General features: G+C 37.5%; 1 protein-coding gene across 1 annotated transcript in view; it reads left to right on the top strand.

The window, feature by feature from the left end:
- LOC126779950 (zinc finger protein 43-like) overlaps positions 1-24,482 on the top strand; it is a 34,701-nt gene extending 10,219 nt beyond the window's left edge. Inside the window, exons 10-12 of the mRNA XM_050504167.1 lie at positions 23,037-23,148; positions 23,531-23,626; positions 24,334-24,482. Coding sequence (XP_050360124.1) covers positions 23,037-23,148; positions 23,531-23,626; positions 24,334-24,477 — 352 coding nt within the window. The 3' untranslated portion in view covers positions 24,478-24,482. The remainder of the gene's footprint in view (positions 1-23,036; positions 23,149-23,530; positions 23,627-24,333) is intronic.
- Positions 24,483-25,477: the final 995 nt, after the last annotated feature.

Genomic DNA, 25,477 nt, shown 5'->3' with positions numbered 1-25,477 from the left:
GTTGGTGAGGTTGTTAGGTTCAGTTTGGTTTGTGCCAGCGGATCAGTTAGAGAAACACGTCTTTCCTTCGTAAATGTATATTGGCAACTACTGCTTAATCGTAAAGTTAACTGAGACTACGTTTTTAGTTTCAAAAACAGAATCACCAGTGATTGTGTCCTGTCTGATGTGCCATTTCACTGAGGATAAGGGGATGCGATCATATACAGTTTTGCTTTTTTTTGTGTAATTCCGCATATTCAGTCAGTTCATCGATTCTTTCTTTCTTTCATCCGATGTGCGCTTTTACCCAATGAAAATTAACCTCTCCGCCCACTTCCGCCAGTGCTCTCAAGGTATTTTGAATGTCATGTACAATAGGGTAGAGATTTTCAGGGTCTGCTATGGCTGTCAGTGCGGATTTTGAGTCAAGTAAAATATTTAACTTCATTGCTCGTCATCTTGGGCTTTTAAGTAGTTTTAAGCTTGTTAAAATATCAATGAATTCTGCTTGGAAGACCGATCAGCAGTCTTCCAATCTAGCGGTCGCATGCGTGTTTTCTGCTCCGTCCTCAAACCAAGTAACCGCTGCTCCAACCTTTCCTTCAATTTTACTTTGGTCTGTGTATATATATAGTTGGGGCCAGTCGTTGTCTATTTTCGCTAGATCTTGTTGGCTTTCTGTCGTCCCGATTTTGATTCGCTGGCGGTTTGGTGGTGGGGGAAGGTCGAAGGGGTTTCCCTCTCTTGGTGATAAAGTTCCGCGTTTTCAGTTATTCTTAAATTTAGGGGCAGTATGTTAGCTAACAGGGTGCTGGCTGTTAGTGACACAGTTCTGTGGGTTTTTTCCTATTTTTATGGCGAATAGTCTATTGAATTTTTTCAGCCTCTGTACTAATGTAGCGCCTGGTAACCACTGGCTCCCATACGCTACATGCATAAAGTATTGTTGGTTCTACCACAGTTATGTAAATTAGTCTGATTATGTCGGGGTTCAGGCCCCATGCAGCCCTTGCCGCGCGAGACACCCTTTTATAAATGCCCTGGCCCTGGCGGATACGTTATCAATGTGTGTTCTAAAATTCAATAACGGGTCTAGTGTATTTATGTATTATGTGTATTATATGTCCAGTGATTAGTGCTACAATTTTCTTCTCCCTGACACCCTACATGACTAATTCAAGCGCCTCGTATTTATAATTTAGATATATCGCGGTTTTGAAAATGTCAATATGGCCGCCAAATATACCTTAAAATTAAGTTTTTGAGTTACCCGGGAACCAGATAAGCTAGGTGTACCGAGTTTGGTATTGCTAGATTGGCCTTTTTGTTCTGTCTGTTCGTACTGGTTCCAGATTTTTTGGGTTTCCCTGGAAAATATTTTTCCCGGGAAAACACAAAAAATGCGATTTCTCCGGAAATACACAATATATTTAAAATCTATAACGGATTATTTAATGTCTAATTAATAACTATTTATTTATTGTTTTTTTATTTATTAAGGATCTCCAACAAAGGACACTACACACTTACGAGTGCATTACATCGTGGAATAATATTTTAAAGAATGCTTGCTCCTTCAATTAAATGAGACCATTATAAACTAAATGTTACATAGTGGTGCTCAATAAAAAATAGGAACTAAAACAAGATAAACAGTGGTTAAGCTAAGACTAAATTGTGCAAATGTGAGTTAAGAAATTAGTAAGTTAGCCGAGATGGCCTAGTGGTAAGAACGCGTGAATCTTAACCGATGATCGTGGGTTCAAACCCGGGCAAGCACCACTGAATTTTCATGTGCTTAATTTGTGTTTATAATTCATCTCGTGCTTAACGGTGAAGGAAAACATCGTGAGGAAACCTGCATGTGTCTAATTTCATTGAAATTCTGCCACATGTGTATTCTACCAACCCGCATTGGAGCAGCGTGGTGGAATAAGCTCCAAACCTTCTCCTCAAAAAGAGGAGAGGAGGCCTTTAGCCCAGCAGTGGGACATTCACAGGCTGTTACGGAGTTAAGAAATATATAAAATAGCTACAGAAATTAAAATAAATAAATAAGCTTTTATTCAGACACATTTTTGCTTCATTTTACGTTACTGAAATTATCACTGGTGAATTGACATCGACAACTTAGTCTGTTAGCCATATTTGGCAAAGGCCTCCTCCATTCCTTTCCATTCAATTTTATTTAGTGCGGTCCTGGTCCATGCATTCCCTGCTGTTGCTTTAATTTCATCTTCCCACCTTCGAAACGGTCTTCCGAGTTTCCTTTTAGCGTTTCTGGGATACCAGAAAACCAAAGTTTTGTTCCATTTCTCAGTACCTCCTATTATATGACCTGCCCATTTCCACTTGAGTTTCCGAATTCTAGTTATTACCTCGTCTACTTTCGTGCGCTTTTTAATGGTTCTGTTTTGTATTCTGTCGCTTTTCCTGATATTGAGCATGCTCCTATCCATCGCTGTTTGGCATGTCCTAATTTTTTCATTTTGCGCTTTGGTGAGTGCCCAATTTTGACAGCCATAAGTGAGTACTGGCAGCACACAGGTATTATATAGCTTATTCTTAACAAACATCTTACTTTATTTATTTTTCATAACTTCTTTTAGTCTCCAATAACTTTTCCATGCGTTACCTATTCTTGTGTCTATTTCTTTTGACATTGAATTAGTTGGTGAGATGAGTTGGCCTAAGTAAGTGTACTCTTTTACATATTCGATGGGGTCATCATTTAATACAAAGGGTCTTCGGTTGCGTTTGTCAACACTTTGGTTTTAAAGGTATTCATAGTTAGACCAACTCTGCGGCTTTCTATATCCAAGTCCAGTAGCATATTTTTAAGGTGGGCACTTGATACAGCGAATATAATGATATCGTCAGCAAATCGTAGGTGGGTAAGCTGTTCTCCATTTATGTTTAAACCATAGTGGTTCCATTTAACTTTGCGAAAGACGTTTTGTAAAACCGCAGTTAATAAATTGGGAGATAGGGGGTCTTCTTGGCGTACGCCTCTGTTAATTTTTATTTCTTTTCCCTGTTTTTCTAACTTTATTTTATATGTACTGTTTTGCGTATATATTTTTCAAAATTCTTATGTATTTATGTTCAACTCCTTGGTTTTTTAGGCTTAACCATATTTTCATGTTCAATTGAATCGAAAGCCTTGTTGTAATCTATGAAGCAACAGTAGAATGGTATTTTCTATTCTTCTTATTAAAACACGTGGGATCTGTGATGTAAACTTTATTCACTAGGTGGCGTTAGTAGTAGTTCAAACCACAGATATTTTGATACATTTTACATACTAACGCCCCCACTTATCAAATTAAAACCAACCATTATGTATTTACAATCCCCAACATATTCATAAACTTATAATGCTTTAAATGACACAAACCCTTAGTCAAAATGTCAGCAGGCATTTCTTCAGTGGGAACATATTTGATTTTTAATTATCATTAATAACATTTCTTATAAAATGATAGCGCACATCTCTGTGCTTTGACCGGTTATGACACTGTTGCCTACAGGCTAGTTTTATGGCGCTTTGATTATCACAATGCAAAATAATTACATATGAATTTCCAGTAATCTCATGAATAATTTTTTTTAAATAAACAGCCTCTCTAGAAGCTTCAGACATAGCTGTATACTCAGATTCAGTACTAGATATACTAACTGTTTTCTGTTTACGGCTTTGCCATGAAATTGCTGACCCGGACATCATAAAAAAGATTCCAGTGTAGGACTTCCTGTCCAAGGCATCGGATGCCCAATCACTATCCACAAAACCTTGCAAATTTATGTCCCTAGTGGTATAATTTAAACAATATTTTTTAGTGTATTGCAAGTATCTCAATATTCGTTTTGCATAATTGTAGCAATTGACATTATAACAAGTATTAAATTGGCTGAGATAGCTTACAGCATAAGCAATGTCTGGTCTTGTTAATACTGCCAGATACATTAAACTGCCAATGAGTTTTTGATAAGGAACATTAGGCAAACATTCTATAGATTTTTCGATATTCAATTTAGATTCAATAGGAGTACTCTGAAGCTTACAATCAGACATCTGAAATTTTTCAACTAATTGTTCAATATACTGTGTTTGATCAATAGTAATAAAATCTTTGTTTACATTTACTCTCAATCCTAGATACTGTCTAACAAGACCCAAATCTTTTAACTTAAACTCTGAAGCTAATGCATTTTTCAATTTTTCAGTTTCTTTGTTGTTGTTTGAAAAAATTAAGAAATCATAAACATACAACCCAATGATTATTTTAACATTAGCTTTTGTTTTTGTAAACAAACATGGTTCATACTGGCTGTTTTGAAACCTAATTTACAAAGACAATCTTTGACTCTCTCATACCATGCTAGAGATGATTGCTTTAGTCCATAAATAGCCCTTTTTAACCTTAACACATTTCCCCCACTTTTGTTTGCAAAACCTTCAGGTATTGTATATTTTTTCTTTTAATACACCATTTAGGAAAGCAGTAGTTACATCTAAATGTGTTATACTCATTCCCATTCTAACGCTAAGAGCATATAATAATCTCAAAGTGGAATGACGAATTACAGGAGCAAAAGTTTGAGTATAATCTACACCTGGCTTTTGCGTAAAGCCCTTGGCCACAAGCCTAGCCCGGTACCGCACATTATTGTCCACATCAAACTTTTTCACAAACACCCAACGACACTTCACTATAGACACATCACCAGGGTTTTCGATAAGCTCCCATGCTTCATTTTCCTCAAATGACTGCAACTCGTCAGCCATGGCACGCCTCCACTGCTCCTTCTCAGGCCCCTCTAGAGCCTCCGTGATTGAGACCTCCTCTGTTGCCGGAACAGTACTGCATACACACATGTTAAAGCCATACCGATTGGGCTGTTTTTTTGCCGCTGTGGTTTTTCATAAGGCACTGGCTTTGGAATTGATGTTTGGACCTCCTGCACCTACATCCCACTTGAAGAGTATTCATCTTCACCGTCAGTGTATACTGAAGAATTTGAAGATCTATCAGTTTGATTCTCTACTTCTGGAGCATAAGAGCGCCCCCACTGAAATGCTACTCTTCTTCTCCACGCTGACCTCTGGTGTTTCTACTCTATACTGTGCTGTCTCGTCATCGGGTATCCATATAGCCTCTTCACTGGGTGCAATTGCATCTGTCTCGCCTTCCATCACAATGACATCCCTGCTGGTGATTATGGTATTTTTGGTAGGATTATACAACCTATAACCTTTTACATCCTCTCCATATCCAACTAAGATATGCTGTGTGGCCTTCTTATCCCACTTGAGTCGCTTTTCTTTTGGGATATGTACCATCACCTTGCTTCCAAATAATCTGATGTGATTTAGGTTGGGTTTTGACCCATACCACATTTCATAAGGCGTCTTCGGTACTCCTGACACAATGGACCTGTTTTTTAAATAAACAGCTGTTGCGGCGGCCTCCGCCCAAAATCTCTTGCCCAACTTTGCATCGTACAATAGACATTTGCCCTTTTCAACCACTGTGCGATTAGCCCTTTCACAGATACCATTTTGCTCAGATGTATAACTATTGGTTTTCTGGTGAATAATACCAAACTGTTTTAAATAATTTTGAAATTCTTTATTGCAGAATTCAAGTCCATTATCGGTGTGAAAAATCTTTATTATCTTTCCTTGTTGGTTTTCAATCATAAATTTAAATTCTTTAAATTTACTTACAGCTTAATTTTTTTGTTTAAGAAAATAAATCAAAGTCATCCTGCTATAATCGTCTATAAAAAGCATGAAATATCGACTGCCGTTGAGAGAATTGACCTCCATTGTCAAATCACTGTGTATTCGATGACAAGCCACTGTACTTCTTTCACCAACATGAGAGAATGGTAATCTCGTTTGTTTTCCCTCACAACACGTCATACATTCTGCTTTTGTTATATCAAATGAACCATCATATGAAAGGCCATCTACTATGCCATTCTTCATTTTGTTCATGTCTTGACTGTTGATGTGAGCTAGCCTTCTGTGCCATAATTGTCCAGTAACTGCAGGAGCTGCCAACGTGATATTCGGTGCCTGCAACCTTAGTTTATAAACACCATCAGTTAAATCAGCTATTGCAACTAAAGCATTACTTCTGTCATAAATATAACAATGCTTTTCTTTAAGTACAACATTGTTACCGTTCCGGATAAGCTCGCTAACTGACAATAGGTTAGTTGTCAAACCAGGCACGCATAGTACATTCTTCACTGTTATATGACATTGTAAATTTGAAATAATGTCCACATCTCCATAACAATCAACTGACATTTTTGATTCGTTAGCCACAGCGTTAGCAGCGTGGTGGAATAAGCTCCAAACCTTCTCCTCAAAAGGGAGAGGAGGCCTTAGCCCAGCAGTGGGACATTAACAGGCTGTTACTGTTACTGTACTGTAGCCACAACGATTTCTGGTAAACACGTCGATAGGTTTATGTTTTTTATCCAATGTTTGTTCACAGTCATATGCGCACTCGCGCTACTGTCGACGTACCATTCCCTCTTGGTTAACCTGCCGTTTATAAAAACAACGTTAAAAACGCATTTATTAGTGGTTTTCTTCAATAACGGGCACTGGTTCCGATAATGTCCGGTGCTTTTACATTTGTAACAAATAACTTCCTTTGTTATTGAATCTGTCACTGACTTCTTGTTTGACGTAAATGCATCGGCATTTTGCTTCGGCTTACCTTTTCGATTTTTTAAATAATATTTATTTTTTGCCATAAATGCAGCGCCGCTTGCTTCGGATTCATTTGTAACTTCCATGTCAACCAATTTTGATTTAATGACATCAGCCGTTATCGGAATTCCTGAATGCTCTATAGCCATTATCATAGGAGAATAACGATCGGTTAAACCTGCTAATAATAACGATCCTACGCATTCGTCGGTGATTGTAAATCCTGTGCCATTTAGCCGTTGAGCTGTTTCGACAATTTGTGTGACATAGATAACCATCGAGTCACAACTATCCGGTCTAATGGAAATTAAATATCGAAGTAAGGTTATTTTCCTCGAGAAACCGGAGTCATCAAACATGGTTTTTAATTTAGTCCATAATGCCGCTGAACTTTCGGTATTTCTTAAGTGCGCGAACAAATCAGGATCAATTGTCAATATTAACTTTGTTTTTCCATCTTCTGCTGGCTTAATTTCGAAACCGGCTGGTGGTTTGATGTACTTTTCCATCCCGTCCAAGACCAGTAAGTTTTCAGCCGCAAAACACCACTCGTCATAATTCTCCCTGCCTTTTAACAGTTGTTATATAGTTTGAATTCATGTTTCCGTGAATCACAAACACAGTTTATCTATTTTTAATTAAATAACTAATAAATTCGGAAGAGCCTATTAAAACACGTGCGATCAGTGATGTAAACTTTATTCACTAGGTGGCGTTAGTTGTAGTTCAAACCACAGATATTTTGATACATTTTACATACTAACACTTCTTATTTTATATTCTCTATTCTTTTAAAGACTTGCCTTACAATTTAATTTTTTGGCCTCCTTTATTTTGATTTGGATGCTATGTTGAGATATGGTCGGAACATTCTGTGGTTGCTATTGAAGTTGAGGTTAGCGATGGTCCTGCAATTTTCGTTTTCGTTTCCGGTTGTCGATGTTATATTGGTGGTTTTTTGTAGTTGTTGGCAGTGAAAGTGACGTAGATCTACTTCTCGCCATATAATCCAGCATGTTTGTTTTACTAACCTTCCTTGGAGCAGGCGTAGTTAAGCGGTGTGGCGATTTGATTGGAGAATCTGTGCGGTCTCTTTTCCTTTTGTCCCTTTGTTCTTCTTTCGGATCTTTGGTAACCAATTTATCTCTTATAAGATAACAGATTTTGCCCTTCGCTCTTTCTTCCTTAATTTGAGGTAGAAGCTGCTTTCTCTTTTCCCGAATTTATTTACTAAAATCCTCTTCAATATAAATATCTGACTTGAGTTTCTTTTTGTTTTTTAGGTATTTCCTTTTTTCTTCATTTTGTTGAAAAAGTTACGAAAATAGGACGGATTTTGTTATCACTCTTTTCGCCCAATCTGTAGGCGTTGTTTATTTCGTGTGGGTTAATATGGATGTTCATCTCCTTTTCAAGCAATTTTATAATAGAATCTATATAGATCTGGGACTCACTGCGATATTCTTCTTTTACCCCAAAGAAAATTAGGTTATTTCTTCTTTTTTCTTCTTCCATAATTTTTATTTTATCTTAACATCTATTTTTAGGCTTTTTCTTTCTTCTAAAAGTGTAATTAAATTCCCATTGATACTTTCCGTAACGTTTTTAGTTACCGCTTCAGTTATTTCCTTTGTTTGTGCTGCCATCTGCTCTTTTAATTTTTCCCATAAAATTCCCATTTCATTTTCCATTTTTAAGGGTAAATTTCTTATAAGTTGGCATTACTGGATTTACGTTGGCAATCCTGATTTATAGTTGTCTACGCTAATGTATAGTTGATATTATCGGTATTATGATGACAATGATGACAATGATGGCGTAGTGGTCAACTTTGTTAGGTTGCTACCCTTGATTGTCGCAGTGGAGAATGGTATTATAGCAAGGGTATTGTCGCATTGGTGATGTAAGCGATGGTTAACATTTCTCACAATGCCGGGGGCGTTGGTGACCACTTACCATAAGGTGGCCTATATGCTCGTCCGCCTTCCTACTCTTTAAAATAAAAAAAGCTAACTATCTATAAAATAAAATAATAAAAACGGGAAAGACTTTTTCGGCGTTTTGGCGATAACTTCCTCTAAAAACTTCCGATTTTAAAACTAAAATTCTCTTCTCGTAAAGGACTGTCGAATGACGTATCACACTTTTTTCTAAGTACTCTATTTGTATTTTTCCCACAACGTGCTCGAATTGTTTTTTGGCCCTAACTTCCAGAGTTCTTGCCAAAAAAATCTGGAAGAGGGCTCAAGTGACGCGGGCTTGGAAGGCCTTTAATATGGTATATTAAAATGTGGGGATCGCCAACGTTGTTTCGGCAGCGTATTTAAAAATATGTTGCAAAATTTACCTTTTTCAGATTAAATTCTGGTTTTTCCCTCTTTTGTGAGGGAAACAGCGATCCTTCGGGCACAAACTTTACAACACTGGGCTTCTGTATCAATTCGGGTTATCTGGTGCCTGGGGCATTCGGTCAACCGGTGGATGATGGTTTCCTCCTTTCCATCATCGCATACACAGATTGGGCAGTTTTTACACTTGAATCTGTGTAGATATTGACCGAATCCCCCGTGTCCTGTCATTGTCTGCGTTAAGTCAGGCGTCATCTTGATTTTTCTTATTATTTTGTAAGCTTTCGTCGCATTTGGGAGTAAGATTTTGGTGACGCCTGCTGTGTCGGCTTCTTGATACCAGTCGTTCCATTTTTTTATGGTCTCATTTCTTAAGATATGTATAAGATCCGAAGATTAAGGGCGAAGGGTAAACAGGTCCATTGGTAAATTGGTAATAACCTTGCTGCGTTACAAAACTGAGACAATACCTGAGACTATTATACCTCACTTACACTATGATAATATTACTACTATACTATGATAATTATACCTCAATCACAACCATTTCCTGGTTGTAATTTAGGTATAATTATTTAAATCTTTGAAGTCTATGCTATATGGTCTTGTGGCGTCCACCACATATACAAACATACAAATGCGCAGATACATACATACGTACATACATATATAATACAAACATGCGAACATACGTGCACATATACAGAAAAACATACACGGACACATTTTACTCAACATAAGATATCGGACAGGCGACGCAACGGGCGATCGCATATAGTGGAATAAACAAAATCATTCCTTATCTCCGTTGTGCCGTCGTCCTTTGTCTTATGTTGTTGATGTATGTATGGCCGGGTCGACCGGCCGGCCTGCCTGCGCGAGCGCATTCATCGACAGTTGAGATCCGACACCGAGGCGAAATCCATGCCCGTTTTCGCTCTCTGCTATCCGCCTAAGCATTACGAAATATTATTTTATTATTTATATAGTGTTTTCGTACTTTGTGCTTTTTCGCTCGTAATACTGTATTCCTTCTTGTATCTTATGTACTTACGCGTGTGTACGATATAAATATTTATGTGGATTTTATGCGCGACTATTATTCAGCCTAATTTAACCATTACTTCACGCATTGTTGGAAATAAAAATCCGAGATAAGGTTTAACAACGGTTTTATTCGGTAAACGCAAGTGACAGAACAGAGAAAAAAAAAACAAGCGCCTCACGACAGCGAGCGACACAGAAAATTTCGTTTAGGAATGACTATTATTATTTGATGTTTATTATTTCAACATCCTCCCTTAAACTCAAATCAACCCCATCTTGGAAGCACAGTATGCCAGTTTTGAATGTGGAGTCGCTTTAGTGAGTGCATCAGCTACCATCAAGTCTGTCTGTATGTACTGCACATCAATGGCCCCTTTAACAACCTTATCGCGTACAAAATGGTGCCTCACATCAATATGCTTCGTCCTGGAATGGTAACCATCGGATTCTGAAAGTTTAATAGAACTTTGGTTATCGCTGTAAATAATCATTGCCTCATTCTTCAGTAAAGGCCAAAATGTTTCTTGAAAATACTTTAGCCACATAGCCTCTTGAACACAGGACGACAAAGACATATACTCTGCTTCAGTCGTGGACAGAACAACAGTTGGCTGGCCTTTAGAATTCCAGCTGATTGCTCCTCCCTGAAACAAAAATATGTACCGAGTGCAGGAACGCCGGTCATCTTCTGAGCTTGCCCAGTCTGCATCACAGAAGCCATGAGTTATATTTTCTTCTGAGTTGTGTTTATAACTCAATCTATATTCTAGAGTCCCCTTCAAATATCTCATAACTCGCTTCAATGACATCCAATGTGTCATTTCAGGTTTTTGATTGTATTTACTCAACATATTTATAACGAAACTTATATCAGGTCGAGTAATTTGTGAAATATACAATAAGCATCCGATAATTTCTTGATAAGGGATTCCATTCAAGATACTGGATTCCTCAGTTATTCCTTTTAACTTTGTATTAGTATCCATTGGAATCTTAACACTCTTGCAATCAGACATGCCATATTTATTTAGAACTTCTGTTATGTATTTTTTCTGATTTAAATATATAACTCCTTTCTTCCTGTCTCTTTCTACATGTATGCCAATACAATAATTAATATCTCCCAAATCCTTTATTTTAAAATGTTTTTTTAGCTCTTCCTTGACATAATTTTTGGACTCCATATTATTAGTAAATAAGATGATGTCATCAACATATGTAGCTAGAAAAATCATGTTACTGTTGTCAACAATTTTATAGTAAATACATGGATCTAACTTGTTCTGTAATAGACCCATACTTTTAAGAGCAGAACTAAGCTTTTTGTTCCATTGCCGGCTTGCCTGCTTTAATCCATATAAAGATTTTTTTAAACGACATACATTTTTACCGTTGCCATACAATGGTGGTTGCATCATATAAATCTCCTCCTCTATGTCGCCTTGAGGAAAAGCTGACACAGCATCCATTTGACAGATGTCCAAATCAAATTTAACTGCCAGCGCAAACAAATATCTCAAAAAAGCATACCTTATCACTGGTGAAAATACTTCTGTGTAGTCTATACCTGGTCTTTGTGAACAACCTTTAATAACAAGCCGTGCTTTATATTTCACTACTTCTCCATTTTCATTAGTCTTCCTCTTGAAGACCCATTTGCATGGTATGGGACGTTTGTTGTCTGGAAGAGTAGTGATGTCCCAGGTATTATTTTCTAATAATGACTGAAACTCCTCATCCATTGCTGCTTTCCAATGTTCAGCATCAGAGCCTGACAAGGCTTCTTCAACAGTCTGTGGGTCTAAAATCTGTTGAACACACATGAAATTATTGTGTCTCTGATGTGATCTTAAAGTGATATTTATTTTAAAACTACCATCAGCACTACTGTCATCATTGGAACTAGGATAATATGTTTCATCATCAGTCATTTTATTCAACACACAACTATCAAAAGATGTGTCAGTACTTGAGTGTGACAATGTGTCATTTTGGGTCTCACTCCGAGTATTATCAATAGATGTCACCTCATCATTTCCTGTACTTAGAGGAATATCCACAAGCTGTTTGGTAAATACAGGTTGCTGTATATTATTATCATCATTATTTAATGATTTTTCAATAAATATAACATCCCTACTAATTATGACCTTTTTATTTGTTGGATCATATAGTCTATAGCCTTTTGTGTTGTCACAATATCCCACAAAAATTAATTCCCTTGACTTACGATCCCATTTTAAGCGTTTTTGTTTTGGGATATGTGCCATGGCCTTGAAACCAAAAATCTTTAAATTGGAAAGGTTTGTGTTGAGTATGTGAATAATATATAATATTATTGATAATTATTTGAGGATAATTACGGAGCACAATAAAAGACGTCCGTTCGGTTAAGCGTTTAATTGCGAGGGACCACCATACATAGGTTTACAATTACCCACAGTTATAAAAGTAATATTATAAAACTACCCCATACATTACACCCTCACCCTTAATTACTTATACATTACTTAGAATTAACTTAACCTAACTTAAAAATAAATTATATAATATTAGTTGCCTAATCAAATTCGAATCGAAATCGTTCAACTGGTTTCCTATCGCGCTGGGAACGAATCGATGGTGGAATAATAAGTTCCGTGTTGGATGATTCAGCCGACTCAGTCGTCGCTATTTCTAGCTGTGGCTCAGATATGGGGTGATCACTCGGCATGTTTTGGTTTTGTGGTGGCGATTTTGACGTAGATAAATCAAAGCTTACCCAACGTTTGTTTATCTGATTAACGTGTCTTTTGATAGGTGGACCGTCATCCCTACCTATGAGGTAATTACGAGACCCAAAATTACCATCTATTTTACCTTTTGACCATTTCTTTCCTTCCCCATAATTCCTTACCCAGACATTATCCCCTTGTTTAAATTGCCTTCTAACTCCTTTTCCTCTTTCTATTTGCTTATTTTGCACCTCCCGTACTCTATCTTCCATCGCCCAATCCCTATGCAATAAGTCTAGTCTTGATCTTATATGCCTACGTTGTAAAAATCATGGCAGGTGAAAGACCCGTGGTACTTTGATCGACGTTCCTGTATGCTAATAAATAGGTTTGCAATGCGGCATCGATATCGCAACCATCCCTTAACGACTTTTTTATTGCCCGTTTGCACAACTTAACAGCGCCTTCCGCTGCTCCATTACTAGACGGATGATACACGGGGGAGAATGTAACCTTAATACCGTTGTTCCTCATAAAATTGGCATATTCTTTGCTCGAGAAAGGCGGCCCATTATCCGAAACAATTTCTTTAGGCAAACCGAACCTAGCGAAAGTTTCCCGTAAAACTTTAATAACAGCAGCCGCGGTCGTATTTGGCATGTTAAAAATTTCTAACCATTTCGATGTGGAGTCTATTAAAACTAAAAATGTTTTACCGTTAAGCGGTCCTAAGAAGTCAATGTGTATTCTTGACCATGGCTCCTGAATAAAAGGCCATGGCTTGATCGGAGCTATCGCTGGTGCTGCGTTTTCCATCGCACAAGTAACACACTCATTACAAGTGCGTTCAATGTCGGCGTCGATACCGGGCCACCAAACGTAACTACGTGCAATGCTCTTCATCTTTACTATACCTAAATGACCAACGTGTATTTCCTTTAGCAACTCAGATGTTAATGATTTAGGTATTACTAAGCGGTATCCCCAAATTATACACCCCGCATCTAAATACAATTCATTACGACGTACAAAATATGGCTTAAGATCTTCATCGTCGCATGCCTTGGACCACCCGGATTGTAAGTATAAAATTACTTTCTTAAGTATGTTATCCTTATTCTGATGTTCTACTACTGTCTTCCGTGTTATAGGTAAAAAAAATTGTATGAAATTAACGTAAGTTTTCTCCTCTACTTGTAGTTTCCCTTCTCCCGTTGGAAATCTAGATAAAGCATCGGCCGCGTTCTTATTACTTTGAACGTATTCAATATTATAATTATAACCAGCTAAAATAACGGCCCACCGTTGCATTCTGCTAGCCGCCATTGTAGGGATACCATGTTTATCACCGAAAATAGCTACCAACGGTTTATAATCCGTGCGTAACGTAAATTTCCTTCCGTATAAGTACGTGTGAAATTTTTTAATGCCATAAATAATAGCTAAAGCTTCCTTTTCTATTTGAGCATACGATTTCTCAGCAGCATTAAGCACCCGAGACGCATAAGCTATAGGTCGCTCCCCTTTAGCGGTTATATGTGAAATTACAGCCCCTACTCCATAACTACTAGCGTCAGTTGTTAGAATTAAGGGTAAGTCAGGTGAATAATGTGCTAAAATTTCACTAGATGTTAACAATTGCTTAACCTTATTAAAAGCTATATTACTTTCTGTATTCCATTCATATATTTTTTTCTTTTTTAATAAAATATACAATGGTGCTAAAATTGTACTAATGTTTGGAACAAATCTAGCGTAATACATAACTAATCCTAAAAATGAGCGCAATTCGGATACATTATTCGGTATGCGAACCTTCTGAATTGTTTCAATCTTATTTGGGCATGTATGAACCCCTTCTTTACTAATTACAAAGCCTAAATATGTAACAGAGTCGGCAAAGAACGTACACTTATCTTTTTTAATTTTTAAACCATATTTTTGTAATCGATTAAATACCTCGTGAAGTGTTTTTAAATGTGATTGGTCGTCCTCCCCGGTAATTATCACATCATCTAGGAAAACACCCACTCGAGGCATATCCGAAAATAGTTGTTCTAACAATCTTTGAAAAATAACTGGACTCGAAGCCAAACCATAAATCAGTCTATTATACCTAAATAAGCCCTTGTGAGTGTTTATTACAGTGTATTTTTTTGATTCATCAAGTTCAAGTTGTGCATAGGCCTGAGACAGATCTAACTTAGTAAATTTGATACCCCCGTGTAATTTAACTAACAGATCCTCGACTCTCGGTAAAGGAAAACGATCCACCTCCAAGCACTTATTTAATGTTAATTTAAAATCACCACATACGCGTATTGTGCCGTCCTTTTTCATTACCGGTACGATCGGTGTAGCCCAGTCAGATGTAGTAACCGGCGTGATCACTCCATCCCGTACCAGCTGATCCAGCGCCCGCTCCACAGGCTCGCGAAGTGCGTAAGCGAGCGGTCGTGCGCGCATGAACACCGGCTTCGCGTCGGGTCGCAGCCGAAAACCAACCGTTCCACCATTGAATCGTCCCAGCCCGTCCGAAAACACTTCACAATATCTGGAACTGAATTCATTAAAATTAAACAGCTTGGAATTAAAATCAATACTATTACAATTCATAATAGGAATCTCGATCTGTAACTCGCTAATCCAATGCCTGCCTAACAGATTCGTTTTTGCATCTTTTATAATAAATAAATCCAACGATTTTCTTTTATTTTTGTAATTAACTATAGGACTTATTTTACCAACGGGTTTTACAATTTCTCCAGTATAATAGCGTAAATTTAAATCACACTTTCGAATTAAATTATGTGACAGATATTTCTTATAGCAATTATAACTAATGCATGATATCGCACTGCCCGTGTCTATTTCCATACCAAGAACACAGTTATCAATATTGATACTAATTGTGTATGGTGCAAATTTTTTTAAATAACTACTTATAGAAAAATTGTTTACCTCCTCACTGCCCGAGCCTTCGTTTTCTGTGCATACGGAACTATCATCTTTTACGATGTTTAATGACACCTGACTTTGTAGTACTGGGCAAACCTTTTTTAAATGACCTTGTTCGTTGCAAACTCGACATATATAAAGTCTAAATTTACACCGATTTACTTGATGATTTGCACCACAAACGTCACACACTTGTTTAAAAGTCGTTCCCTTCTTTTGTCGTGCGAAGTCATTCATATTATTATCGCTCCGCCTGCTAATTATCGCTCCGCTTGTGAGGCTTGTACCACTGCATAAAACCGGTTCTCGCGTTCCTACGTTCATATATATTTGTAGATGTTTCCCTGTGCTTCTTCTCCTGGACGTAATCTGGTTTATAGATTCCTCCGCCTCTGATACGCCGTCACCTAATCTCCTGGTACGACCTTCTACCAAGGCTGCATCCGCCTCTGCAGCTTCCATTGTCACCGCGAGTTTAAACGCTGAATCGAACGTTATATTATCCTCCGCAAACATTCTTTGACGGATACAGTCACTGTTAATACCACATACAAATTGATCCCTCAAATTATCCAATAATGTTTCCGAACAAAAACCGCAATGTTTCGTCAATTTCTTTAATGCCGCCGCATATTCCGCCACGGACTTATTATGACGTTGCACTCTTTGTCTGAATTTGAACCGCTCCGCCAAAACACTCGGTTTTGGTTGAAGATGGCGTCGCATAACATCCACCAGCTCTTCATAGCTTTTCGCAGATGGTTTGACTGGTGTACATAAATTCACCATCAGTTCGTACCGTCACTTCCGATCACCGTTATCAGTGTCGCTACTCGTATCGCCGGTTTCACATCGTTAACAATAAAATACTGTTCCAACCGATCCACATACAAATTCCAATCGTCCTTGCCAAGGTCAAAGTGTTCCAGTTTTCCCACCGACATAGTAATAAAAACGATGCGTCACACACGTAGTTTCTTTACTCCTCGTCGCCACTGTTGAGTATGTGAATAATATATAATATTATTGATAATTATTTGAGGATAATTACGGAGCACAATAAAAGACGTCCGTTCGGTTAAGCGTTTAATTGCGAGGGACCACCATACATAGGTTTACAATTACCCACAGTTATAAAAGTAATATTATAAAACTACCCCATACATTACAGTTTGGTTTCTTACCAGTCCATTTTTCATAGGGAGTTACCTCAGCTAAAACCCGCGACGGCGATCTGTTTATGACGTAGGCAGCAGCAGTGACCGCCTCTGCCCATAAATGTTTATGCAGCTTTGCACCAAATAACATGCATTTTGCCCGCTCCACCAACGACCGATTCATCCGCTCTGCTAGCCGGTTATGTTCAGGTGTGTACGGAGTACTGGTCTGGTGTTTGATGCCGGAAGCTGCTAGAAAATCAGAGAATTCTTTATTACAGTATTCTTTTCCATTGTCGCTTCTTACTATTTTTATTTTCTTTTCTAATTCGTTTTCTACTTCTTCCTTAAATTTCTGAAACACCGATTTAATATCCATTTTGTTCTTGAGAATATACACATATACTTTACGGGAATAATCATCTATGAAAGTTATGAAGTACTGCGCACCACCAGCAGATGGTGTCTCCATCGGACCACATAGATCTGTATGTATTATTTCTAGTAGTGCTTTTGCTCTTGAACCAGAATGTGGAAACGGTAATCGTGTTTGTTTTGCTTCACAACACGTTATACAAACACTATCAACATCTTTATCTGTGATAGTTATACCCTCAGCACACAATTCTAACTTCTTTACATCAGCCAAATTTAAATGCCCCATTCTTTTATGCCATGTAATAATATCTGTCTTATTTTCACATGCAACAGCATAAGCATTAGCAGAAACAGTGTTCAATTTATACATGTTATTGATTAGACTTGCATTAGCTATAAGTATCTTATTGGCATTAAATATGTTACAGCCCACATCACTAAATTCCACGTTACAGCCATTTTTGGTTAATTGACTAACCGATAACAGGTTTACACTCAGCTCAGGAATATATAAAACATTTCTCACCTGGATTGGACAATCATCTTTGCAAAAAATGGTTTGAATGTTTACTTTACCCATATTTTGCACGGAGACAACATCATTATTAGCCACCTTTATTTGCTGAATCGGAGATGCTTGCATATCATATATCCAATCACAACGTCTTGTCATGTGTGATGTGGCACCTGAGTCAATGTACCAGTCATTCGGTTCCACATCACTGTAAGCTGAAAAAACTGCTGAAAAACTGTTTTGGTCAGATTTCTTCGCTGTGCATTGATTTTTGAAGTGTCCATATTTATTACAATTAAAACAGCGGGGCCCTTTTCCCTTTTGCTTGGAATTGCTTTTAGAGTTATTCTTGTGCTTTGTAAATAACGCTGAAGACTCGGAAACTTTCACTTCCTGTAAAAGTTTTATCTTGACAAAATCTGACGAAATTTTTATGCCGGAACTTTCCAAACCCATGATCATCGGTTTATAATTCTCAGGTAAACCTGCCAACATGAGTGTTCCCAGCCATTCGTCATCAACTTGAAAACCGATATTTCGTAATTTGTATGCAGTACTCATTATTTTATTTACATATTCTTCGACGCTTGTGCAATTATCCAGTGTTGTATTGATTAAATCTCGCAATAAGCCGACTTTTCTCGACAACCCGGAGTCCTCGAAAGCATTTTGTAGGTTAATCCATACTTCTTTAGATGACTGTGCATTTTCAATATGGACGTAGTTTATTGGTTCCACCAACAAAATGATTTTAGACTTGGCCTTGACGTCTTTCTTGGAGTCGACTTCGGTGCCAGGATCGACACACTCCCACAAATCTTCATGTTCAAGATATGATTTTACCGCAAACTTCCAAGTCGAATAATTTTCCCGTCCGGCTAATTTCTCAATTTGTAGGTAGACATAGCCATTTTTCTCGGGACGATTTTCGATGAAATTACGAAATATCAACAGCTGTACTGTACTTTATGATAATAAATATTAAACCTTGAATCTTTTAGGTATACGGCCTGAGCTCATAACCTGTTGGAAATAAAAATCCGAGATAAGGTTTAACAACGGTTTTATTCGGTAAACGCAAGTGACAGAACAGAGAAAAAAAAACAAGCGCCTCACGACAGCGAGCGACACAGAAAATTTCGTTTAGGAATGACTATTATTATTTGATGTTTATTATTTCAACACGCATCACCCATAGTCTTTTATAACAATATTTTTCAACTTGCAAATCTATACAGGCTTCATACTTCTTCACTTTTCCAGTGTCATTTGTTGCAGTTCAATATGTTTATCTGTTTTCTTTGATCAGTTTCAAGTGTTTTGTATCTATACCTTCATTAAAGCTTACAGCATATTCTTTTTCTTCTATATTTATTTCAATATTTTCAGTTTTGTTTTGTTTGTCTTCAAAATTATTTTTACTTCTTATTTTGAAATCGCCTGTTTTTTGTATTTGAATATTTATATTCTCATATGAGTCAACCCAAATTTATGTATTGAATCTAACCCTAGTTCATACTCAAAATTTTCATTTTCAAAGATAAATGCATTTATTTTAATCTTCTTATGCATTAACTCCGCATCCAATGTAATTAACCCTTTTGTTTTGCCCCCTCCACTTATTGTTTTTATTGTGTTATAAAAATAATTTGGCTTCATATTCATCACCTGAACTAATTTTGAATTTAATAATGTTATTCGTGAACCAGGGTCATACAGTCCCTTAGCTTCTAATGTATTATTTAACATCACCGTAATCGCAATTAGTGGAGGAAATTTTAATTTTTTTGGATCTTCATTACTTAGTTTAACTTTTATTATTGAATTAGAATTAAGGTTTTTATCATCGGTTGGTTTTTTTCCATAGTTATACCAGCAAACATTCTCTGGATGAAATCTATTTAATTCTCCTTTATATTCACAAATTCTGCACTTTTTTTCCATTTGTTTTATTTCTTGTTTATTGTATTTATTCCCAATGTTTAAATTCTTTCTTTGTGTCGTTTTTTCTTATAAAACTTTCTAATCCTCTTATGCAGTTAAATAACTTGTTTACTTTTTTTAAGGCTTTCTCTGTCTATTCTATCCGTTACGAAGTTTGGTAGACCGGTGGCAATCAAATACATTAAGGTTGCTGTATCTATTGATTTGTTTATTTCTAGTAAGAGTCTTTTGCTCTTGGAGCATATTCTAACATTGATCCTTGTATATATTTTTAAATTCATAGCGTACCTGATTGGTGACCAGCCTTTATCAGCAAATGTTTCACTTAAACTTTTCTTCCATACAGACCAATCTGAATATAGTATGTTTTATAATCATTGAGCTGTACCAATCTACACAAGTATCTTCCAATAGCAATCTTAGAATTTCTACTTTTTGTATATTTGTATCTATTTGTAGACGTGCACATTCACTTTCAAAAATATCTAACCATTGTTTAACATTTGTTGTATTTTTTGAAAACTTCTCTATTGATAATTCTGATATGAATCTCATCAAGTTACTATCCAACATTCCTTTCTTTATTTCGTCTCTGAATTTTTGCCAATCTGCATTTTCCATATTGTATTTCCGGGTTGAGTTATTTGTTTTATTTTTATTTTTAATTTCTGCTTTAATACTAAAGGTGATCGCATTATAGTCAGAACTACTGACTCCCCGATCTACTTTCCAGTCCATAACATGTTCTATTATGTTATGGCTGCAAGCGGTTATATCCACGTGACTCCGACAGATGGTGCCATTTCGAATCGTGAAGAAGGTAGGAACTGTTCCTCCATTTAGGATATGCAGTCCCATGTCCTCTACCATTCCCGATAGTGCCTCACCTCTATGGTCCTCCCTGTCGCTTCCCCACCATGTACTCCAGGCATTTACGGCTCTACCCAGCAGCACTGCATTTACCCCCGTTTTTTGCTACTGCTGCTCTCACTTGTTGGAGGTCGAGATCGAAATTACCCCTAGTCTCCATTTTTGGGTACTGAGAACTGCGACTACTATATTCTCCGACTTTACTGGTTTCGATCTACTTTGAGTGCACTGGATGATTCTATATCCTAATCTTGGGGCCACTTCCCCTGCTAATCCCACATAAGGCTCTTGTACGAGAGCGACAGCTAGCTTTCTCTTCTCAGCCTCTACGAATAATTCCTGTAGGGCCAGCCTTTTTTTTTGGAGGTTCGCTTGCAGAAACAGCATATTTTTTGGGTTGCCTTTCTCGTCTTAGCAATATGCCACGCTCGACCTCGCCAGCCTGTCCCACTTCCAACGCACTGGGAATTCGTCGTTGAAACTATTGTGGTCTGTGTTCTTAAAGTTTATGCAGGTCGGTGAGCTCCCTGCTAGTGAATCCGGGCAGTCATTACGGAGATGGGGTTCTGCGCAGTGACTGCACAGGTCGATTTCTGTCTTGCAGTTACTTCGCCCGTGCCCAAACTCGAGGCATTTCGTGCATTGAATCAGAGGTGACCGGTCTTCCACCGGGTCCTTTGGAGGTCGATATGGAGTTTTCCTGCGTCTATTAGTGTTCTCCAAAGGGCCGGTGACACCTGCATTACCACTTGATTTTCGAGTTGATTCCTTGCTCGCATCCTATATTTAATCATTGCCCTATACTCTTATTCTGGTATGTGTTCTATTATTTTGCTGTTCTGTGTTTTTAAGGAGCCGAGAATATCGTCGTCGCTATTATATGTTAGTAGGTTCCGCAGGATTACGAAAGGATCCTTATTCCTTCGCTCTTCGATTTTCAACTTGGAACCCACCAACATTTCCGACACTCTATCTAGCTCCCTTTCCTCACAGCATCCCAGAACCACTTTTTGGTCGCGCACCTTCCTCAGTCTGTCCACCCTGATGCCGGATGTTCTTGCATCAATTGCCTCTCGTATCTTTTTCACCACATCGTCTGACGTATCAACTACGTCCTCCGATGAGATGATTAACGAGTGAAAAGACTGAGTCCGGTTAGCCACAGGTGGATTCACGGCTTTTGATGCGTACGCGGCGTGTTCTTTTTCTAATGTACGGTTTGTTATTGCCGTTACATTCATCTGCTCTACCTACACTTTTATTGCTCGTATCTCCGTTTTTGTTTCCTCAGCTATCTTTTTGTCTGGTTTTCAATGTGTTGCAAGATGTGTTGTTGCTGTTTCATATATTCCTCCCCACTTCCGCTGTCTTGTTCATTTTTTGCCTGAGATTCCATGCTCTCCAAGGCTTTTTGCATAAGCTCTTTCACTTCGCTGATCCTTAGCACTATCTCATACATTTCACCCAAATTTGCAATTACCGTTTCTTTTATTTGCGTTTCTATGGTTCCAGATTTTTCTAACTGCGTTTTCGCCTCCTGAAAGAGTTCATTCGCCCTCGCCGGTAATTTAGAGACCTCATTCTCGATGAATTCTCTCGTAAAATTTCAGAGTATGAGTTTTTTGAGTTGCGTGGTGGTCTTTTTCTTTTCGACTTGTGCGTCTTTCGATTCGGTGTTAGAAACGATTTTAATTTCGGCAACATTTTTGGTACTTTGCGAAATTCTTGTTACTTTTGAGGACATATTTTTCGTTTTTGGTTGACGCGTCGCAGAACTTCCACGTTCGAGACCTTTTGAGACCAACTAATGGCCAACATACGTCTATAAGCCCACATCTCGAAAGCGTCTATACGTTTTTTAATAAAAATGATAAAAAAATATAAAATAAAATAAAATGGTAAGTAATAATTAATTTGTTTTAGTTTATAATTTAAGTCAATTAAGACAATTTTAAACAAAATTAAAGCCAAAATTTAAATTAGTTACTTGGTTTATCCTGTAAAAGAAGCAAGCCAAAAATTTTAATGTAAAAATTTTCTTTCGCTTCCAGTCATATTTATTTATTATGATTTTTGTGTAATATTCTATTTTATGTTATTACTATCAAAATCTATCTAAATAGCGTATTGTTTAATCTAAATAAGGTCGCATATCCCGAGGCCCTGGTTTCAAACCCTGGTACGGGTTAATAGAAAAGAAAACGGATATCTGACATGCCAAGAAAGAGATCAGGTGCAGGACTAATCAACTTCAAGACTCCTTTCGCGAACAACTTTCTACTGATCAGCTTTATGTATATAACTCACTACAACAAGAGGGCCTTCAAACCTTTAGGAGGAGGCCTGAGCCTAGCAGTGGAATATTAAAAGGCGGTTTCTTTGATGTTACAGATTCATGTGCAGCGATTGCGGCAAAAGATTCCCGACCAAGTCTCGTCTGAGGGATCACATTAACTGGGAACATCTCAAGAACTATGTGTATAGCTGCGACGAGTGTCAAAAGGTCTGTTCTTTGCTAGTGGTGGGGCTCTGTGCAAACCCTTTGGTTGGGTACCACCCACTCAGGCCCCTCTTTCCTACTGAGCACTCTAGGCACGTGCCCAGGGCCTTCGATAATCCCCTAGTAATATATATATATATATATATATATACAATATATATATATATATTACTATATATATATATATAAATACTAATATATATATATATTACTAGAGGATTACACGTGCCTAGAGTGCTCAGTATATATATATATATATATTATATTTAACAAGGAAAATGCATCAAGTTAGTTTGTTAGTTTTATATCAAATAAATTAAGAAAATTATTTCAATAATGTATATTTTTTGATTTGATTAAAGTATGATTTTTTTTTTGCTTAAAGGTGTTCAAGACGAGCAACTCCGTGTATCATCACAAACAAGTCCATAAGAAAGATGTCGTTGAACATCTCTGCGATCACTGCGGGAAACCGTTTCCGGTGAATTTCTTTATTGTCAAATATTATACTGTATTTGCTTTTCGTCCATTCGTACGTTTGAAATAAGAATTTAGATTTTTCTTGTTAAAAAAAATCCTGGGTTCGTAGCGCCTACCGCCTCAACCTCCCAGGGAACCCACTCGAACACATATCAGAGTCTCATCAAAATCGGTCTAGGCATTTATGAGAAGTTCATTGACATGCACACGTACTATACCAATGTTATATATGCAAAGATAACTCTGTTTGTATGTCTGCCTGTTACGTTTTCATGTCTAAACCACTGAACTGATTTTGTAGAAATTTCATTTGAAGATGAGCCCCCTAGGAACATAGGCTGCTTTTTTATACCATACCGTACCGTACCGGCGTCATTGCATCGTGACAACGCAGTGTTCGTGTGGCACTCAACAGTAACAGCCTGTTAATGTCCCACTGCTGGTCTAAGGCCTCCTTTCCATTTTGAGGAGAAGGTTTGGAGCTTATTCCACCACGCTGCTCCAATGCGGGTTGGTAGAATACACACATGTGGCAGAATTTCAATGAAATTAGACACATGCAGGTTTCCTCACGATGTTTTCCTTCACCGTCAAGCACGAGATGACTTATAAACACAAATTCGTGTGGCACTCAATGCGTTGAAATCATAACGTAATGGCGACCGTCACTCAAAAATACTCAACAGTTTGCGTGTGTTCATGTTCCAGAACCAAGCCAAGCTGCGCAGCCACATCCTCGGGCTGCACAGTCGCGCCGCCGCGCACAAGTGTGGCACGTGCGGCGCGCGCTTCTCGTGGCACTCGTGTCTGTCGCGACACGTGCGGCAGAAGCACGCCAATAAAAAAGACTGACCTCTCATTGTGTTTTATTTCATACTGCCCCCCCCACACACTGACACGGAAATATTCGAATAAAGAATGCATGTTTACAAGCTGATAATAAGATAAATAAAAAAAGTCCTATAGAGTTCTATGAAATTCGTTTTTTGTCATATTTCAAAGATAAAACACTGCTGAAAAGTACTGTGAATAATTTTTCAATATTTTTTTTTAAATTCATATGTAATTTTTTGAATCTGGTCTAAATTTTACTAGACTCCAGTCGATATACCTTTGCATGATCAAAGGTGAACAAAAAAAAATACGTTTGGCGCGAACACGAACGATTTTTTTTTAAATATATTTTTTTAAACAATTATTATATAAGCCTCTGTTGCTATTAATACACACCGCCGACCCTAGGGTAGCTGGTTTAAAGTGGCGCCAAAATATCAAAAACAATTTCCAAGCGGTACATAATCGTTGTTTGAGTTTTATATTATTATAACTGTCAATTAAGAATGTCAATGACATTCTTAGTTTACAGTTAGACATTCAGTGAATAAAAAAAAGAAAAATGACAGAACGCTTGATGAAAAAAAAGAAGTGGACTTTTTCGTCGGATCCTGGAAGGACGAGGTATTAGACAAAAACGACACTAGAAAACGATATATTCTATTTTGCTTTTGTACTATAAAAAAATGTAATGTAAAAACCTGTTTTGCGTCTTACTCCCGCGCTTAATTCCCCACTATCGACGATGCTGGACGACAACGGCTGATTCTACAAAAACTCGTTTTACCGCGGCGTCGCGTTCAGTCAGATCGAGCGGCGCGTGAAGTGAAGACGTGTTTCAAGAAGTCCGCAAGTCGAGTTGTTTTCGTTGAAGAAGTGAAACGAATTGAAGCGAAGATTATTTTATGAAGATAATAAATATAAAAACAGCTCTTTTAAGAGCTTGAAATTACGTCATTGCATGATGCTACTTGTTTCAAATAAACAGTTCTTTTTAGAGCATAGGTATTCGTTGTAG

This window comes from Nymphalis io, chromosome 30 (assembly GCF_905147045.1).
Source record: "Nymphalis io chromosome 30, ilAglIoxx1.1, whole genome shotgun sequence".
Classification (NCBI taxonomy): Eukaryota; Metazoa; Arthropoda; class Insecta; order Lepidoptera; family Nymphalidae; genus Nymphalis; species Nymphalis io.
Note: the sequence above shows the minus strand (reverse complement) of the source record. Positions and strands in the feature narration are given on the sequence as shown.